The sequence below is a fragment of the Protomyctophum bolini genome (genome assembly GCF_963924005.1).
Source record: "Protomyctophum bolini genome assembly, chromosome: 17".
NCBI classification, from domain to species: Eukaryota; Metazoa; Chordata; class Actinopteri; order Myctophiformes; family Myctophidae; genus Protomyctophum; species Protomyctophum bolini.
The window spans coordinates 30,521,984-30,540,400 of record NC_137878.1 but is presented as its reverse complement, the minus strand read 5'-3'; the positions used below and the strand labels follow the sequence as shown (position 1 = coordinate 30,540,400).

Below are 18,417 nucleotides of genomic sequence, written 5' to 3'. Positions count from 1 at the left end.
ACTAGTAGTACAGAGTAAAATCCTCCATGTTCATTTAGGCTATCCATTTGTAAATCAGAGAGTTTGTAATGTAATGTCCATTCGGTTAGACGTATACACTGTTAAATTAACACACTTTCCCCGCCAGCTAGGATTAATCAATGAATTCACCTCATAGGGATACATAAATAAACCTTGTTTTGACCAGAAATGCTATCTGGGACAAGGTATTGGAGATAAAGAAACAGATAGTGGGCGTGGGTGTACGCAGCGTTCAAGATAATACATACTGTACACAATAATGGCACACTCTAGCCTTGTTGACATCATCAACTAGCAACCCAAAAATAATGTGAGTAGCATCTCGATCGATCAAAAGCACTATAAAAGACCAATTAACGCTAATCTACGCCAATGGCGGTTGGCCAGAATAATTCAAATGACACGGATTCACACCAAAGGCAGGCTACGAGTTAAGTATTAGTACTAGTACTAGACTACTAGTAGTCGACAGTGGTAGTGATGGTACCTGTAGTTGTGTTTTTCACTGCCGATGTGGAAGCGGTCGTAGAGGGAGAAGGCCTGGTGTCCATCCCAGTCGGTCAGCTCTACCCGTAAGGCATACTGCCGCTGGCTGGTCAGTAAGAACACGTACTCGTTCCCCAGCCAATGCTCTGCAGACACGGCCCCGAAGCCCTGCAGGAGGCAACAAACACAGAAACAAACGGTCTTGAATGAATAATCACCACACAAAATCCACTCATTAAATGCACGGATATAGCAGGGATGGAAGCCATTCCTCCATAGCTTTCCTTCTTTCTCGGAAAGATGAGATCTCTGGACTGAAGAGGAAAAAAAAAAGAAAAGAAAAAAAGAAAAATGTTTCTGAAATTGGATAGAGGAATTTTCTAATAACATTTGTCTGTCCGGGAAAGACGCGTCCAAGCGCTTTCCGACTCTTTGATTTGTTATGTCACCAAAGCCAGCTTCAGCATGGGCGCTTAAACCGCCGTGATTATGGCCGGGCGCGCGGCCATCATGGCCACTTTCAGGAATGTTTCCGCGCTGGCTGCGGAGATGTGTTTTCCTTGTCGCTCACACGCTTTCGCGCCACGTACGCATACACGCATAAACACCCACACACACGCATGCAATTTTCATTTCTCTGCATGAGTGCGTTGAGTGGCACCTATTGGGCCCTACATTAAAGCTTGTTTTGCAGGTTGTACATGATATAGTGAAGCATGTTATTGGGCTGAGGGTAGCAGTACATGTTTAAGACTTAAGAGAGTGTAAATTGGTACCAGCTTTACGACGCCCTCCTCCGCATGTGTTCAGAACCATATTATTACTTTCACAGACTGTGTACTGTATATGTATGCACACTCACACAGAAGCATGTGTGCCTACTTTTATTGTTGAAAACGTTAAGTTCAAATGCGATCGGACCGGCCGCTTAGTCATATACTGTAGGCAAAGTGCTTCTGACAGCGACAGGAGCCACAGATGGAGGTGGTGAGTAATAATATATAACCATGCATATTACAGCTTTGACGGGGCTGTCTGGACCATGCAGCGCTGGCTGTATGAGAGGAGGAGGTTGGGGCGGGTGTGGAGGAGAAAGTGTTTGTGTCGAGAGTGTGTGTGTGTGTGTGTGTGTGTGTGTGTGTGTGTGTGTGTGTGTGTGTGTGCGTGTGTGTGTGTGTGTGTTGATTAGAAGCAAGATGTGGGGGTAAAGTAAATATGGGGCATTCCACTGGTCTGAGGCATGTCCTGCTGTGTGGGTGGAAGAGAAAGTGACTGGGGCTGTGTCTCTCTCTCTCTCTCTCCCTCTCTCTGTCTCTGTCAGTCTTTTAATATGTCTTTAAATCCTTAATCTTTGTTATTCATAATACTCTTTCACACTGGTATTATTGTTGCTCCGTCTGTTTGAGTGTCTGTTTGCCTCCCCCCGGTCAAGGCAGATGGCCGCCCACCAAGAGCCAGGTTCTGCTCAAGATTTCTTCCCGTTAAAGGGGATTTTTTCCTCGTCGTCATCGCCAAGTGCTTGCTCATGGGGGAATTGTTGGGTGTCTCCGACTCCTATAACGAATGACCTTGACCTGCTCTATATGTAAATCGCCAAGAGACGTTTGTTGTGATTTGGCGCTATATAAAAATAAAAGCGACATTCTGCCTCGCTCTGCCTCTCCATCCTTCCCTCTCTTAGTTTCCAGCTGTCCTGGTCTTTCTCTCCATCACTCAATGTTTCTCCCTCGCTCGCCGTCCTCTCTCTCTCTCTCTGTTTCTCTCTGCCTCCCGTTCTCTCGCTGTCTCTCCCACTAAAATTGATCTCATTTCTGATGAGACGTTCCCTCACGACTGCGGGGCCTTTCAGCTCGCTCCAGAATGGCTCCTCCATGGGGCTTGCCCCGGCCGGGATCCCTGGCTGGAGAGCGATCGAGTCCAGGCTCTGTCAACAGAGTTTGCCTTTGTATTGTTCCAGAACTCCGCGTTCCCCCCTCACTCACACGCGAACCTGATCTACATCTTTCAAAGAGATGGAGATGGTTAGTCATATTGTTGGACAGAGAGCTCGTTTTCCAATTCACTTTCAGTTGCCCAGAGTTCTCTTTAAGATAAAAAAAAAGAAGGTAAAACCTTTATATGAATTCTGAATATGTAGAAAGTTATCTGTTCGTAAATCATAGGGCCCCTCGGGCGCACAAAAAATAAACATGTTTTACTGTACAGGTTTGATATCGACATTGATTTCGTAAGATGCTGAACAGGCTTGCAAATATCAGTCACATCATGCATGGCAGTCTCCTGTGGCACATATTATGCAGTTCTGGAAATGTAATTATAAACACTGCCCGGTCATAAGATCACACTATGCGGTGTATTTTCCCCGCTGTCAGAAGCCTCTCCCTTTTCCTCACCGCGAAGGGAACGAAACAACACCATTGGCTGCCTCGTTTCTGAGTGAAAGATTTACAAATCCTTCCAGAGCATTAAAACAATGAGACTAGCCTACGGAGACCAACCGCAGTGAAATTAATCACACCATAAAATACTATCAATCACCTCCGGCCATTTTTCAAGGAGAGAGGAGGTGGAGGACCGGTGGTAATACTACGCTGGTATATTGGCGACATGCATGTCTGCCAAGGTTCATGAGCCTCCACGTCACCCTTAGCCCACATAGCACTGTATTCCAATGCACTCGTTTGCTCTATCCACCTGTCTGAGTTGTGTAAGCTTGTTCTCTCTCTGAGAGAGAGAGAGAGAGAGCCTCATTGAGATGGCACAGTGAAACATCAATACGTTGAGCCAAACGGAGCCACACATAACATAACCTTAACATTACACATGCATTATATGGGATCTTCTCATTAACATAATGTCTGTAATTATAGGTACGGTGATGCAGTCTTATATTAATATAAATATCATATTTTTAGCATTGCAAACATCTGCCCACAAGTTGACCCATGAAGGACTGGTCTCGATCAAAGAAACCGTTCCATTGGCCACAGAAGGCACTTCACGGGTGGCGGCTATTAACAAAACCAAATCACTTGACAGTGATACTGTACATTTGCCGAAAATCACACACGGGTCAGTCGTACCGTAAGCTCCATCATGATTAGTTCCAGGGCGAATAAATACCATACTCTGTCTAGCCATTCATTCCTGCAGTATGTTGGCGATGTTAACACGCACATATACACACTAATGACAAACAGATGATGTTCTCCGCAACACCTGGCTGGTGCAGTGCAATATACAGTAGACGAAACAAAAATGTTTGTTTTCTAACTCGCTGTAACATATACGGTAGGTGTGAGCGTCTGACACCCTAACTAAAATGAATCGACGACAAAACACGTCAAAACACTTTTCTCATTTCTCGTTTTTTTTCCCCACCAAATGTCAGTGGATGAATTGTAAATGAGTCTCAATGCTGCTAATACAAATGATGGGGGGGGTACAGTTTCCAGACGTCCCCAGCTGCTACTGTCGAGGAGAAGGTTGGTTCGGACATCTGGTCGAGGCGTTCCACATGGGCTCGGAGAAGGGAACCCTGCATCTCTGCTTTCAGCATGTTACATCGGGGCCAAAGAGCACAGCCAATTTGTCATAATCTGCCTGGTGGAAATGTGTTTTTACTACAGGATGTTTGTCTCATCGCATGACTCCATCATTTTGTTTTTAATGGATATGGATGAGTGTTTTCCCTCTCTCTCCCTCTCTCTATCTCTCATGTCTCTCTCTCTCTCGCTCGTCTCAGTGTCTTGTTTTTTAACCACTTAAGCCTGATTTATAAACCAGGCTTAGCACTGTCAAAAATCCAACTTTGTTTTGCAAAACTTTCGCCAGGTTGAAAGTGGTCGTCCACATTGTTGCCTCCCGTTGAATTGATACGGATGAGTGTTGGATCTCTCAGTGTGTGCGTGTGAGCGTGCGTACGTGCTCATGTGCGTGCGTGTGTGTGTGCGTGTGCAGGCTCTATATATCTGTCTTACCATCTTGTACTCCTTCCACGTCCTCTGGAAGTCCATACTGCCGTCCTCCCTGCGCTGGAGGACTGTCCATCCACCGCCCGCTGTTTCCATGTTACAGTACACCTGCAGCGCACGTGGACGTACACACACACACACACACACACACACACACACACACACACACACACACACACACACACACACACACACACACACACACACACACACACACACACACACACACACACACACACACACACACACACACACACACACACACACACACACACACACACACACACACACACACACACACACACACACACACACACACACACACACACACACAGCGATGAACACAACGGAACACAATTTTCCAAGTGGCCACACATGTACAGCAGTTACACACAGCAATTCGAGAACAATTACATTTTACACGGGAGACAACTGGATCAATGCACTGCATTCAAACTAGATGGTCCCAATGCGCTCCTGGCTCAATCACACAACAATGAATGAGCAATTCCAGGATGGCCTGGCTCCAGAACGCTCCCTTTTCCCAGCCTCTCCCAACGTGACTCATCTCGGTGGATAGCCAAATACCTGCCATTAATGTCCAGAGGGCCATATACCGACTTTGATAAAGTGAGCGAAGCGACACTCATTAGACAAATGAACTGAAACTTGAAAAACATTGCGGTGCAGAGAAATGTTAAAACATGCATGAATTTGGTAGTTGTGAGTGACATTGCTTTTTTTTCTTTTTTAAATGTTTTATCCCACAATTTTGTAACCCATTTTTTTTACCCAGTGTCAATAATTTAATGTAATCCATATGTAATGCATGAGGAGTCCAAGCTGCTTCTTTTCACCTGACAGGGGAGAGTTTCCCCGGCCGGACGTAGCGTGTGGAAGGAACACGTTATTCCGACCAGTTCCTTTCCCCTCCATCAGGCGCCCTGGCTGGCCAGGGGGAGGCAGTTTAGAGACCAGGATTACGGCATGTTTTTGTGAGGGTACCCTAGGGCCGGAGAACATGCAAACTCCACACAGAAAGGCCCTTTCGCCAACCCCGCCTCGGGTATGGGCACTGATGACACGGAGGAGGGAACACGCCCCCCAGTGCCCACAGCGTCCCCAGCGGGAATCGAACCCCGGACCTTCTATCTGTGAGGCAACAGCACTACCGACTGTGCCAGGCACCGTGACCCCCGTGAGTGACATTGCTTACAACAAGCCAATCACCGTGCCTTCTTGTATGACTATATCCGCTATATCTAACTTTTTAAGACTTAAAACGTTTTGCCGATAACGACATGCCTAAAATAGGGATGTCCGGTTCAAAGTGGGTAAAAGCACACTTAAGAACTTCATATATTTTAGAGCCTGTTGAATGCCATGCAAGTATGTGTCCTCATGAAGAATGAAGACATTATGGAGTCTCACCAGAAGACCGTTTTCAATCTGAAAAGTTATTTATCGACATATTCCGTAATTACCAAACATAACATAATACTGGAACGAGCATGACAAGTGACAGTGGTTGATGACATAATTTAGAAAGGAAGCAAAATAAAAGTCATACCAAAAGCTCTTGGAGAAAAGATGTTGAACATGATTTATGAAGCATATTGTGGGATTGAAACATGGTAAGAGAGACCATATGAGGTTATGTTCTGGAATGATCTTCACAGCCAGATTCAGTATTTCATGACAGATATATGGACTCAATGCGTGGACTGGTTTCACTATTCTAAACCTTTCATATTTGAGTACATACAGCACATTGATGCATATTATGTAATCAAATAATAGTAAAGTGCAGCCCTGAGATCCTCGGACAGGGCCCTTCTGGTCGTTCCGCAGAATACAAAAGGCAACCGGGCCTTTACCACATTGTACTGACTTGCCTGATGAGTTATTAAGCTCTTTTAAATGTCTTCTTAAAACTAGCTTTTCCAATTTTTTATGCTCTTATCTTAATATTCTATTGATTCTCACACTTTGTTTTTATCCTTTTATGTGTAATTATGATTGAAACACAAGCCTTATATTATACTTAGTGGTACGATGTTGTCGTGCAGCGAAAACAACCAAGCCTGTGCACCCGTAGAACGTCGTCGACAGTCGACACTTTTCATGTAAATTGACATGCCTAAAATTGGGACCCCAGGTTGAAAGTAGTGGTTAATCAACGTCTCCTTATCCCTCAGCGGCTCTCTGGAGATGGTCCCCATCAGAGGGGAGAAGAGGCTCTCGTTTCGGCACATGAAAGAGGAGGTCCCCACCTCGCCTGGACACATACCAAGAGACACCTGGGGGCGCCGTGGCCCTTAACCCCCCGGACCTCAGGGTGTGTGTGTGTGTGTGTGTGTAAGCCGATAATGGAGGACCACGGCGATAACTGCCGCGTGGTGGCCTTTTGTTTTTAGGGCGACGGGACCCCGCGGGTGGAGTGGAGGAGGTCTCTCACCTCAGAGCCATCTCATGCAGCTGAACACACAGGAATACAGCCTGGGTACAATTAAGGAAGTACCCTGGCTGACACAATCACTCTCACATGATCCATGAAACCAGACACGAGGCGCACACACACACACACACATTAACCCACATGCGCGCACATATATGCGAGTGCGCACGCGCACACGCACACACGCACACACACACACACACACACACACACACACACACACACACACACACACCATCCTCCGCCATTAATCTTGCAGCAAAGCACTGGGATGATGCACACACTTTTATGCAAACAGATATATTACACCCTCAACCATGACGATTGTTTTTTATTCTATCGAGGTTATGAACACACGCACAGATGCACGCACACACCACACCACACTACTGTTGAAGTACTGAACACCTGTTTCACCCTCCCTCCCCTCTTAAACTCTTGCCCCAGCCCGGCTGCCAAGTGTATTTTCAGCTCCAAGGTATTCACCTTGCACCCATCGTTCCCTGCATCCACACAGGCCACTGGCCAGTGTCCAGCAGAAGTTCGGTATACTGTACCTCTGGCTTATAATTCGCTGGCCGATAGATTGAGCCTCACTCTGATTCAAAGAAAACAAGCTGGACCCTGTGTAAAACACCCTTCAAAGAGCTGCCTTAGAAGTGACGAAAGAGAGCTATTTTGAACATTGGCTGTAAAGTTAAATAAAAGAAGTGGCTGCCCACCTTTTTGGTCTCCTGCGGGTTGATGTGTATCGTGTAGACGCCGTTTTTGTGGAAGCCAGCTTGGTAGAGGTCAGCGCAGTCTCGGAACTTCTTCTCCTCGTCCACCCTCTTGGTGCTGTTGGGCACCGCTGTGGAAACACGCAGGGTGACCTTTTAGTCTTTTCTGTATTGTTGTTGTCGGGCAAAAACCTTGCACTAAGTATACTTACATCGTATGATAGAGTCGCACACAAGTAGCACAAAATAGCCGATCCACACGGTCACAACATAACATGTTGTGAGCATGTTGTAGATCTGCTGTTCCTGAATATTGGAAAGTATTTACCTGTAGCTAGGTTGGAAGTGGTTCATTCTTCGTATTGGTTAAATAATTAACCAATAAAAAGTATTAACAAGAGCTTGCGACTAAAGAATAATAGGAACCACACTTTGGAAATACAAGGTTTCCACGCGTCATTTAATATTGAATCAATAGAACAGGGAGTAGGTTATACGGAACAACATCAAAGCTGTGATGTTATTTATCATAAAATAAATATTATACATATATTTGAGGCTTTTATTACTTTTCATTTTTATACATGATCTGAATCATATTGTGGAAAAACCTGAGGTATCAGGTTTTCCTAGCCATGTTGTTATAGCAAATAAATAACGCATGCCTCTCATCTCTCGGGTCAATCTCATAATACATCTGGAGCAGGACCAACTGTGCTATAAATAGTTGTAATGCGATACAGATAGGTGGGACTGTAAAGGTCAGCACTAAATCTGCTGTCTTGTCACCAGAACTAAGGTATAATGACTGTCAGGCAACAAAGAGGCTCATTGAATTATGTTGTAATCTCGTTGCCGCTAATCAGTAACAAAAACATTATCGATGACGGTATCAACGACCTTTCCTTTTTTCCATACAGTGTACAATTGCTGTCACATTCATTGTTTTTGTGGGTATATTTAGGAGCACACTTGGTGAGAGACTGTCCGAATCTACTAGGCATGAATGCCACAGTATGAAGTGTTATAGAGAGGATCAAATGAATGGTGTATGTAATGATGATTTCCTAGCAGGTACAGTAGCTGTCAAAGGGCTGGTGTAAGTTTGTGGGATGGAGTCGAATGCTTGATTAGTTTGGGCACCTCTTTTTATATATTGCTTGAAAGTATATTATTATATTATATTATTTTATTGATCTTCTTTCTATTGCTTCTGACTGGCGCACACTTCGGTCTCACTCTGACTGGCGCACACTTCGGTCTCACTCTGACTGGCGCACACTTCGGTCTCACTCTGACTGGCGCACACTTCGGTCTCACTCTGACTGGCACACACTTGGATTTCTTCTGACTCTGACTGTCTGGCACACACCTAACCTAGTCTGTCTTCTGAGCCCTACTTTATAGGGTGACGTGACGTCACGCCACCGGCCGTTTCCATGGCAACAGTGTACACATGTTATTGATAGAATAGATTAGATGGCACTATCATTCTCCAGTGTTCCATCTCAACCAGATGTGCACGAGATAAACAAGTTGTGGGGTGTGCCATTTACAAGCATAGAAATTGAATAAATGCTATCGCAAAGTTGGACTAGTTGGACCAGTTGTTCTTTGTTGGATTCATGTAAATCATTGTCTATGCTATGTTTATATATGCCTTTCTAATACATCGATTTTTTCCCCTATAGCATCAAAGACCCTAACCCCAAGCATCGGCCGACACATCGCCTAATCTCCCGGTATCGGGCGAAAAGATTAATTATTTTGTTCTTATCAGGCGACGTTCTTCCGCCCACTTTTCGACTATCGGCCGTTCACCTTCTATTGGTGGTATAGTCACCAGGTCCCCATAGACAATTTAGACAAATAATGCACTACCGAAAAATTCATCTGGCTGTCGCCCGCCGTTAAAACGTACTGTGACAAGTGAGTTTAGATCATAATTCAGATCTCCACGATGTCTCAGAGGGGAGAATATATAGGAAAGCTGAGGCAGAAGCCGAAGAGAGAGGCCTCGCTGTGGATATCCCATAACGCCCTGATAAAATCTGAGGGTGACTGACTTATTAGTAGGAGCAAAGCTGTTCATCAACTGGATGATCTCTCGCTCTCCGAGAGAGAGAGAGAGAGAGAGAGAGAGAAGGCCCCGCACTTTGACAGGCCTTTTCAAAGGGGCAGCTGTGTCCATTTCCATCTGTAGATAATTATGGCGGCAATATTATGAAACCAAGCAAGGGGGCTGAGGACAAAATACTACAAGCTCTAAATTTCAAGTTCCTGTTATAACAAGTGGTTTATATTTACCTACCCAAGCCCTTGTTATATCGATGGAAATTCCTTCCGATTTCACTCTCTCTCTCTCTCTCTCTCTCTCTCTCTCTCTCTCTCTCTCTAGCGCCTCTCAAACGAGGGGCTCATCTCAGTTTCCACACAATTGTTTTTACTGTTGGGAATGTTGACTCAAGGAAGATGTCAGTGAAAAGTGAAATGTGTCAGCGATCCTTAGACCCCACTTTGATCCCACCCCCCCCACCTTGTGGCAGAAGTGGTCCGCCCAATTGGGTGTATTACCATCCGCCATTTTGACAGAGTATTGAGTGTCATCGACAAGAATCTCGTGCTGTGACAGGTTGAGAGAGCAGCCCTCGCGCCGCAGACTTTAACCCAACAAAGGACAGCGCTGTCAGGCAGGCAATTTACCTCAAGCTGGGAGACGGCAGGGCACATTAGGGAAGCCAAAGAGGTCGGTGTCAAAGGCATACGTTCTGGCACTTGATCTCTTAACAGCATGGACAATTATTTCACAATCGTCACTCAGATCTCACTCGGGAGGAAGAACGCGCTGCTATAGGATTGGCCGTATAACTCGGAACGGCCTGCCGCTCCGGCTCTGCAAATATTATTTATGTCCCAATATTTATTTACAGACAAATATTTTGTGGTTCAGCGGGGACTCGTATTCAGTAGGGGGTTCATGTGAAAAGACCAGCAGGGCTGGGGGTGTTTGCATAAATCAGTACCCTTGCCAAATGAGCCAAGCACTGGACCCAAGTCAGCTGAGATATGGAGCTAAACAGACTGTCAGGGCCCTCACTGCTCCCATGTGAACTGAACAAATACCATGGAGGATTGTGTTGGTTCCCCACAGAGGCCGATGGATCACTGTGGTATTTCAGTTAACCACATTAACCCTGCCTTCCCATTTAGGGCCTGTCAGTATTATAGGCAATTTATGTTATCCTCCCAACCCCCCAAAAAACTGACATTTTCAAACAAATTCAAAATCAAACGGCAAAATAAATCATGCATCGAAATCAAAACTTTCACTGCTTTATTACAACAGTGAAACAGAGGGCAATACATGGTGTGGATTTTAACTTTCCCTATTAAATACTTTAGCCAGCTGTAGCCAGTATTACACCATTTCGATTTGGCATGTTTATTTACTGTATGATGCTGAGCATGCAGTGCTTGAAGAAGTCAAGTTCCCTGCAGGGTGAAAAGGGAGGTGAGATGCACAAGTTCATTGAGTTGGCTATGGCTATTATGACCAGAATGCAGAAACATGCTGTAAGTTACCGTCGGGTGTGACTGTGAAGCCATTCTGCCAGGCACCGAAGCATTAAAAATAATGCATGCGTGTCTACAAAAAGGTTGAACGACTGTGGATCATAAAGTGCTTTTTAATAGGGGCAGTCTGATGACTTTCCATACAGTACTGTACACAATACCTATACACAAACCCTACAGGCCATGCTCTGACATTCTCAGTCACGAACTGCATGAGCAGAGCTCTGAGCTAAATAGCGGGGAATTAAAATCGCGCCACCTTCCCACTCTGGGATATCCCGGCTGTAAAAATGATTGATGCTGTTCATTAAGAGGGATAATACAACACTGTAAAAAAGAAAATCATATTTGGAAGCCAGACATTTTTGAGACGTGTTCCAAAGCTGAGGTCAATCACCCTTAATAAGTGAGTGTGTGGCTCATTGCACGCTAATGATTACAACCCAAACATGTGCCCCATGGCGGCACCGGGCCACATCAAAGATGACTCACTGCGAGTTTGCGCATGGCAAAGTCACAGCAAACCCGGACGAGAAGAAAAGACAATCCCTAAACCAAAAAGGCTTGTATAGAGACGTAGCATTTAACCTCCTCTCTTTCCGAGTATTATCTCCATCCCTGAGTTGAGTCTCCATGCTTTTGAAGGGACCTTCCGGGGCTCAGTTCTCTAAACAGCGCCGGACACTAGCAGACGCCATGCTAACCTCTAATTCCTCTAATGAAAACAATAATCCATCCCCCCCCCAGTAAACAAACTAACAGAGCTCCTGTGCCTCTCCATTTCAAAAAGCTTCTGGGAAACGCTTGTGTGTGTAGTGTGTGTGTGTGTGTGTGTGTGTGTGTGTGGGGGGGGGGGGGGGGATGGATGTGCATCAGATGATCAGACAGACCCCTCTACCCCCCTGGACACACTGTCCCCCAGGACCTATTACAGTTTGACTTATTCAGCCCGGGTTGAGGAGAGGTGTCACCTCCGACCCCCTGCGCCTGGCTCAGCCTTCAGCACTGTGCCACCGAGGAGAGGGAGGGGACCCGGACCACCAACCACAGACCGGGCGGCGGCCATGTTCCAATTTCATTCGCCTCTCGTTAGGGCAGCCACCAATCAACATGGGGAGAGGTTGGGTGTGGGGGCCAATTCACGGTGGGCGATCCACCCCGTTGACCCTGGCAACACTTGAGACGACAGGGAGGCAACATGGCTGACTAAGGTGACAAAATGAAAAGTAGGCTATGGCCATAAAAGCTGTGTTTTTTGCGGTGCAACAAATTAAACACGACAGACTACAAATCTGATCATGCGCCGTGCCAAGTGGTCTTCTGACAGCGTTTACTTGGATCTCGCCACGTGAGATAATATGGAAATAATGGATATGGGCCCCGACACACTTAATAGCCCCCCAAAGTCGTCTGGTAATAAAATTGCGTACACAAATACCATTTGAAAAGTAGTCTGTTACGCTTAAAAGAGGCCGCCTGTGATGTTTATGGCACGCTGCATTAAAGCAGAGGAAAAGCCCAGCGAGATTAATACAAAGCATGTGGTAATTGTGTCCAGCGGTGATGTCTCACTCATTAGATTAATACAAAGCATGTGGTAATTGTGTCCAGCGGTGATGTCTCACTCATTCATTAATACAAAGCATGTGGTAATTGTGTCCAGCGGTGATGTCTCACTCATTCAGATTAATACAAAGCATGTGGTAATCGTGTCCAGCGGTGGTGTCTCACTCATTAGATTAATTGTGTCCAGCGGTGATGTCTCACTCATTCATTAATACAAAGCATGTGGTAACTGTGTCCAGCGGTGATGTCTCACTCATTAGATTAATTGTGTCCAGCGGTGATGTCTCACTCATTCATTAATACAAAGCATGTGGTAATTGTGTCCAGCGGTGATGTCTCACTCATTAGATTAATACAAAGCATGTGGTAATTGTGTCCAGCGGTGATGTCTCACTTATTCCTCGCGTATCCGTACATGCCCTCGTTTCCCGTCTGAAGACGCTCAAACTAATGCTCAAACAAAAAGAAAAGAAAAACGGGCAATCAAAAAAATACTAACGGAACGCCAAAACAAATCAAAAACACACGTACTGACAAAAGTTTGAAGTTTGCGTCGTAATGAACAAAGGAATCCAGAGACAGGCCCACCAAACCCACGCATCGGATTGTCCTATTACACAGATGAGACGTATACACCGAAATGTGTTTAGTTTCAGGTTGGCAGGTTTGTATTATTGTTTGTTCTGTGACCATACGGTTAAGCATAACAATTCCTCCAATGCTCTTCATGTAACCGATTCCCAGCACAGACATTCATGTGAGATCTCGTGGCAATGTCGTGATCAAGTGAGTTTGGGGTGCTTCGGCGGGTTTGGGAGCATTCCGGTTTTGGGTATGTCATAATACGTTTGTCAAAACTATAGGCAAACATTGGGCGAAAATAGAAGCTCTTCAAGCTCACAAAGAGCTTGTGTTGACTATTTTTGATGAAGAGATTTGACACAGAGGGGAATAAGCAGGGGCAAGTATAGGCCCCTGGGGGACACCCCCTGGTGTTTAAGTGGTTAAACTGCCAAGATGGGGGCAATGAGTTCAGAGGGGCTACCTCAACCAGAGGGGTTACACTTGAGGCCAAAAGGTAAATCCCAGGCCTCCAAAATGATCATAATGGGGTAGAGCAGACCAATAGGAAAGAAGGCAGGAGCAACGGTGGCTGTTTGACAGTTCAGTAAGGCAACACGCAGTCCAGACGTTATGGACTGAGGTTTGACAGTTCAGTAAGGCAACACGCAGTCCAGACGTTATGGACTGAGGTTTGACAGTTCAGTAAGGCAACACGCAGTCCAGACGTTATGGACTGAGGTTTGACAGTTCAGTAAGGCAACACGCAGTCCAGACGTTATGGACTGAGGTTTGACAGTTCAGTAAGGCAACACGCAGTCCAGACGTTATGGACTGAGGTTTGACAGTTCAGTAAGGCAACACGCAGTCCAGACGTTATGGACTGAGGTTTGACAGTTCAGTAAGGCAACACGCAGTCCAGACGTTATGGACTGAGGTCGGTGGCTGTTTGACAGTTCAGTAAGGCAACACGCAGTCCAGACGTTATGGACTGAGGTTTGATAAGCCCTTATTGTGAAAAGAGCATGCTGTGTTATGAGAGGAACAGTGCTTACGTTGAGGACCATGTTGTTTCCTGTTAAAAAAAGAAACGAGCTCTGCTGGCTTCGCGCTGACGCACACGCTTAAGAGCCAGAGAGCTGCATCTCTAATGTCTCGTCTTAGTAGGGGCTCATGTACATCAAGGCTGACTGTGACAATAATATGTTTAATGAATCTTGGAAGTAATCATTCTTCACATTATAGTTCTGGCCTATTGTTTAACCCATTGAGACCTGAGACCAGATTCTACAAAATGTCTTCTAATAATACTTTTTTGAACCTATTTTTCTATAAATCAGTGGTGCTTAAACTATTTCATGTCAAGCTCAAGGACCCCAAAAATTACATGTAATTTCCCCATCGGAAAATATGTTGTTTCAGGGACCCCCCAGAAGCAAAGATATGAGTTAAAAATGTTCGCTGTGAAAGAATATAGTGATTTGCACACATTTTCACGATTTGTCCAAAAATGGCAGATGAGCTTGTAGATCTCCTATTTGTCAATAGCTAAAGTTCATAATAATGGTTAAAGTGGTTAAAAGCTAAGGCGACACAGATGTGTTCCAGGTCTCTTAGTAGGGGCTCATGGACATCAATATGTATCAAATTCGCTGAATCTTGGAAGTAATACTTCTTCATTTGTGCATTCTAGTTCTGGCCTTTGTTAAAATACATTTAAAAAACAATAATATTGAAATAAGCGCATTCAAATTCCGCTCTGGTAAACAATGGGGAAATATTTTTGGGATTGCAGCGCCTTGAATTTAGTCTGTTAGAACACAGTGTTCTGGACAACCTGCAGTATCGCTTTTCAAAGTCCTGCACTACTGCACTTCATTCAATCTCAACGTGAAATAAATAAATAAAATGGACCAGAGCTAGCTGGTCCACATGGAATCCCCTCAAGGACCACTGGTGGTCCCTGGGACCACTGGTTGAGAACCACTATATCATATTCGCTGGCATAACTATAACTTGAACTAACCTCTGTGTTTGGAGCAGAGGTTGAGCAGGTTGTGAACTAAGTAAGCAACGTAAATAAGTCAGAGAGGCTTGTTGTCGGTATCAGCCAAGGTGCAGGAGTCTATGCCCGTTTCAATGTGTTAGACCTCTGGGAGATGGAAGGCTGAGGCGGAGTGCAACGTCTACTGTACCATCAGCTCCCAGTACATATCAAGGTCAAGGTAAACTTTATTGTCCACAAGGGAAATTTGTCTTGGGCAAATTTGTCTATACCGCTGCACAACATCAAGCGGTGCCCGGGATCGAACCTGTGACCTTGCGGTCGAAAGGCGAGTGCCCTACCGACAGGTTAGTGGTGAACTGACCTCCGTCTTTGGAGCAGAGGTTGAGCAGGTTGTGCACCGTGTCCATCATCTCCTGCTGCTGCCGCTGCAGCGCCGTGCTGTTGCCCGTGGCGCGGCTCAGCTGCGTCTCCAGCTGGCGGATCACGCCGCTCTGCCGGCCCACCAGGGTCTGCAGGCTGCCCTTCTCCTCGCGCAGGGTCTCCAGCTCAGAGCGGTGCCGCGTCTCCATCTCCTGCATCTTCTGCTCCAGGAGACTGAGGGGAGAGAGGACAGACAATGAAGACTACATGCATGGTGGCGGGGGAGAGAGGAGAGAGGACAAACAATGAAGCAAAAGAAAACAATTACGGTGGTGGAAAGTACCGTACTTGGTATTACTTTACTTGAGTATTTCCAATTTCCAATACTTTTACTTCTACATCTCAGATCACAATGTTTTGCAATGTGACGCATTGTAGATCTACTATTTTCTAAAGATTTGTATACATTATATACATTTAAAAACATTGTGCATGAGGAGTACATTTACTATTGCTACTTTGAGTACAATTTGATACCAGGACATTTGTGAATTCCAGACACAGAATATTACACATTCTTTCAGTATTTCGACATTGCAGACATTGCAATTGATACATTGCAATTGATAAATATGTTTTCCACCACTGGAGAGGAAAGAGAGGACAAACAAAGCAAAAGAAAACAATTATATGTTGGTTGTGGACAAATGGTGAAACTGTGATTGAGAAATAAGTACACAGTAAAATATTCAGAATGAATATGACTCCGAGCATGTACTGTATCGTACAAACGTAACCAGAGTCCATTTGGTTACATTTTGTTCTTCAAATAGATAAATGAACACAGAGGAATTTACTGGCAGACTGGACGTTCAATTTGAAATCATGGAGGACTCATACTAGTGAATAAGATGTGATTTTATTTAACTTTTTTTGCCCTGCTGCCTGTAAAACATAATAAGGAAATAGATTAAATACTGTAGATTAAATCTATATAATCCATCACCTTTTACATTTTACTTTCGAACTATAGCTCTGTGACGGTTATTGTAGTGATTTAAAGTGTAGCATGCCCTTCATTCACATATAGAAATTGTTTCTTTGCCAGTAAACGATATGGGAACAAAAACATGGGAACCTAAAGTCTGCACACCATAGCCATGCAAATGTTTATGTCAGCGAGCTTGGTTGCCATGGGCAACGCATCCAAAATAAACACACTTTATCATATACTTTGCAGATTAGCACGAGATAGGAACTGAGTCCTGACAGAATCCATGCTTCGCCATTGCCCAATGATCCAACGACGGATAGACCGTACAGGCTGACACCAAATCATCTCTGCTTTCATTGGATTGGAAAAGGAAGAGGTAACCCTTAACCACTTGAGCCTTAGCCAAAAATAGCCGATCTACAAACTCTTGAGCTTGTAGATCAGATATTTTTGACTAGAGTGAAACAAGTGTACCAAGTATAGAGTTGTTTGTCTTTTAACTGGTTAAAAAAAAAAGACATAATATGAATTCCTTTGTAATTGCTCAAGCGCAGGAAAATTTCCTTTAGCAATCTGTTTCCATAAGCCTGGGGAGTTAACTCAACAACTAGAATCACTAGAGATTTCTGTGTCAAATAGCAGTGATTGTGAGGAATCTGTATACGGCAGTGTTGATCTGCAGAGGGCAATTCGGACTGCTCTCTTTCAAACACGGCATCATCCCTTTGGTCCAATCATTTTAAAAGCATAACATTAGGTGGAGACATTAGAATCTATCCAAAACCCACATTCTAATCATCTGTTTTGCAACAACCGAACAACGAAAACAGTGTTTCATGATGCGCGCTAATACATTGTGTAATGAAATACACAATGTATTTGTATTGTATTATACTTAAACGCCTGTAACCTCCTCATAGAAGGCCTTGTTTCTGAAATTCCACCTGACTATCAGTGGTTTTCAACTCTGGTTTTTCATACCATGGTCCATTATTTATTCTGCATTTGAGCCACAGACCACCATTTGATTTGATGAGATTTAGCCTCTAAGGACCCAAAACGTAAGAAATTAAGAATATGTTGTTGTCGTTTGATGCATGCTGTATTGATGGTACTATAGGAAACATTGATCAAAATACCAATTCTTCTACATTCTCTAATTGTGTAGACTTCTTGTAAATTAAGTAATCCAGATGTTTAACAATAATTTAAACACATGAGAGCATGAGTGTCCCCGTACCACTGGTGGTACGGGGTATTTCCTGCAGCAGCATGGTGGTAGGCTGTATAGGCAGCCTGATATTTCCTGCAGCAGCATGGTGGTAGGCTGTAGGCAGCCTGATATTTCCTGCAACAGCATGGTGGTAGGCTGTAGGCAGCCTGATATTTCCTGCAGCAGCATGGTGGTATAGGCTGTAGGCAGCCTGATATTTCCTGCAGCAGCATGGTGGTATATAGGCTGTAGGCAGCCTGATATTTCCTGCAGCAGCATGGTGGTATAGGCTGTAGGCAGCCTGATATTTCCTGCAGCAGCATGGTGGTAGGCTGTAGGCAGCCTGATATTTCCTGCAGCAGCATGGTGGTAGGCTGTATAGGCAGCCTGATATTTCCTGCAGCAACATGGTGGTAGGCTGTAGGCAGCCTGATATTTCCTGCAGCAGCATGGTGGTAGGCTGTAGGCAGCCTGATATTTCCTG

The 18,417-nt window shown here is 44.8% G+C and overlaps 1 protein-coding gene across 1 annotated transcript in view; it reads right to left on the bottom strand.

The window, feature by feature from the left end:
* Positions 1-18,417, bottom strand: part of angpt1 (angiopoietin 1) — a 66,382-nt gene that overhangs the window by 19,138 nt on the left and 28,827 nt on the right. Inside the window, exons 4-7 of the mRNA XM_080787487.1 lie at positions 15,728-15,960; positions 7,662-7,789; positions 4,488-4,589; positions 509-675 (exon numbers count right to left, since the gene is read on the bottom strand). Coding sequence (XP_080643613.1) covers positions 509-675; positions 4,488-4,589; positions 7,662-7,789; positions 15,728-15,960 — 630 coding nt within the window. The remainder of the gene's footprint in view (positions 1-508; positions 676-4,487; positions 4,590-7,661; positions 7,790-15,727; positions 15,961-18,417) is intronic.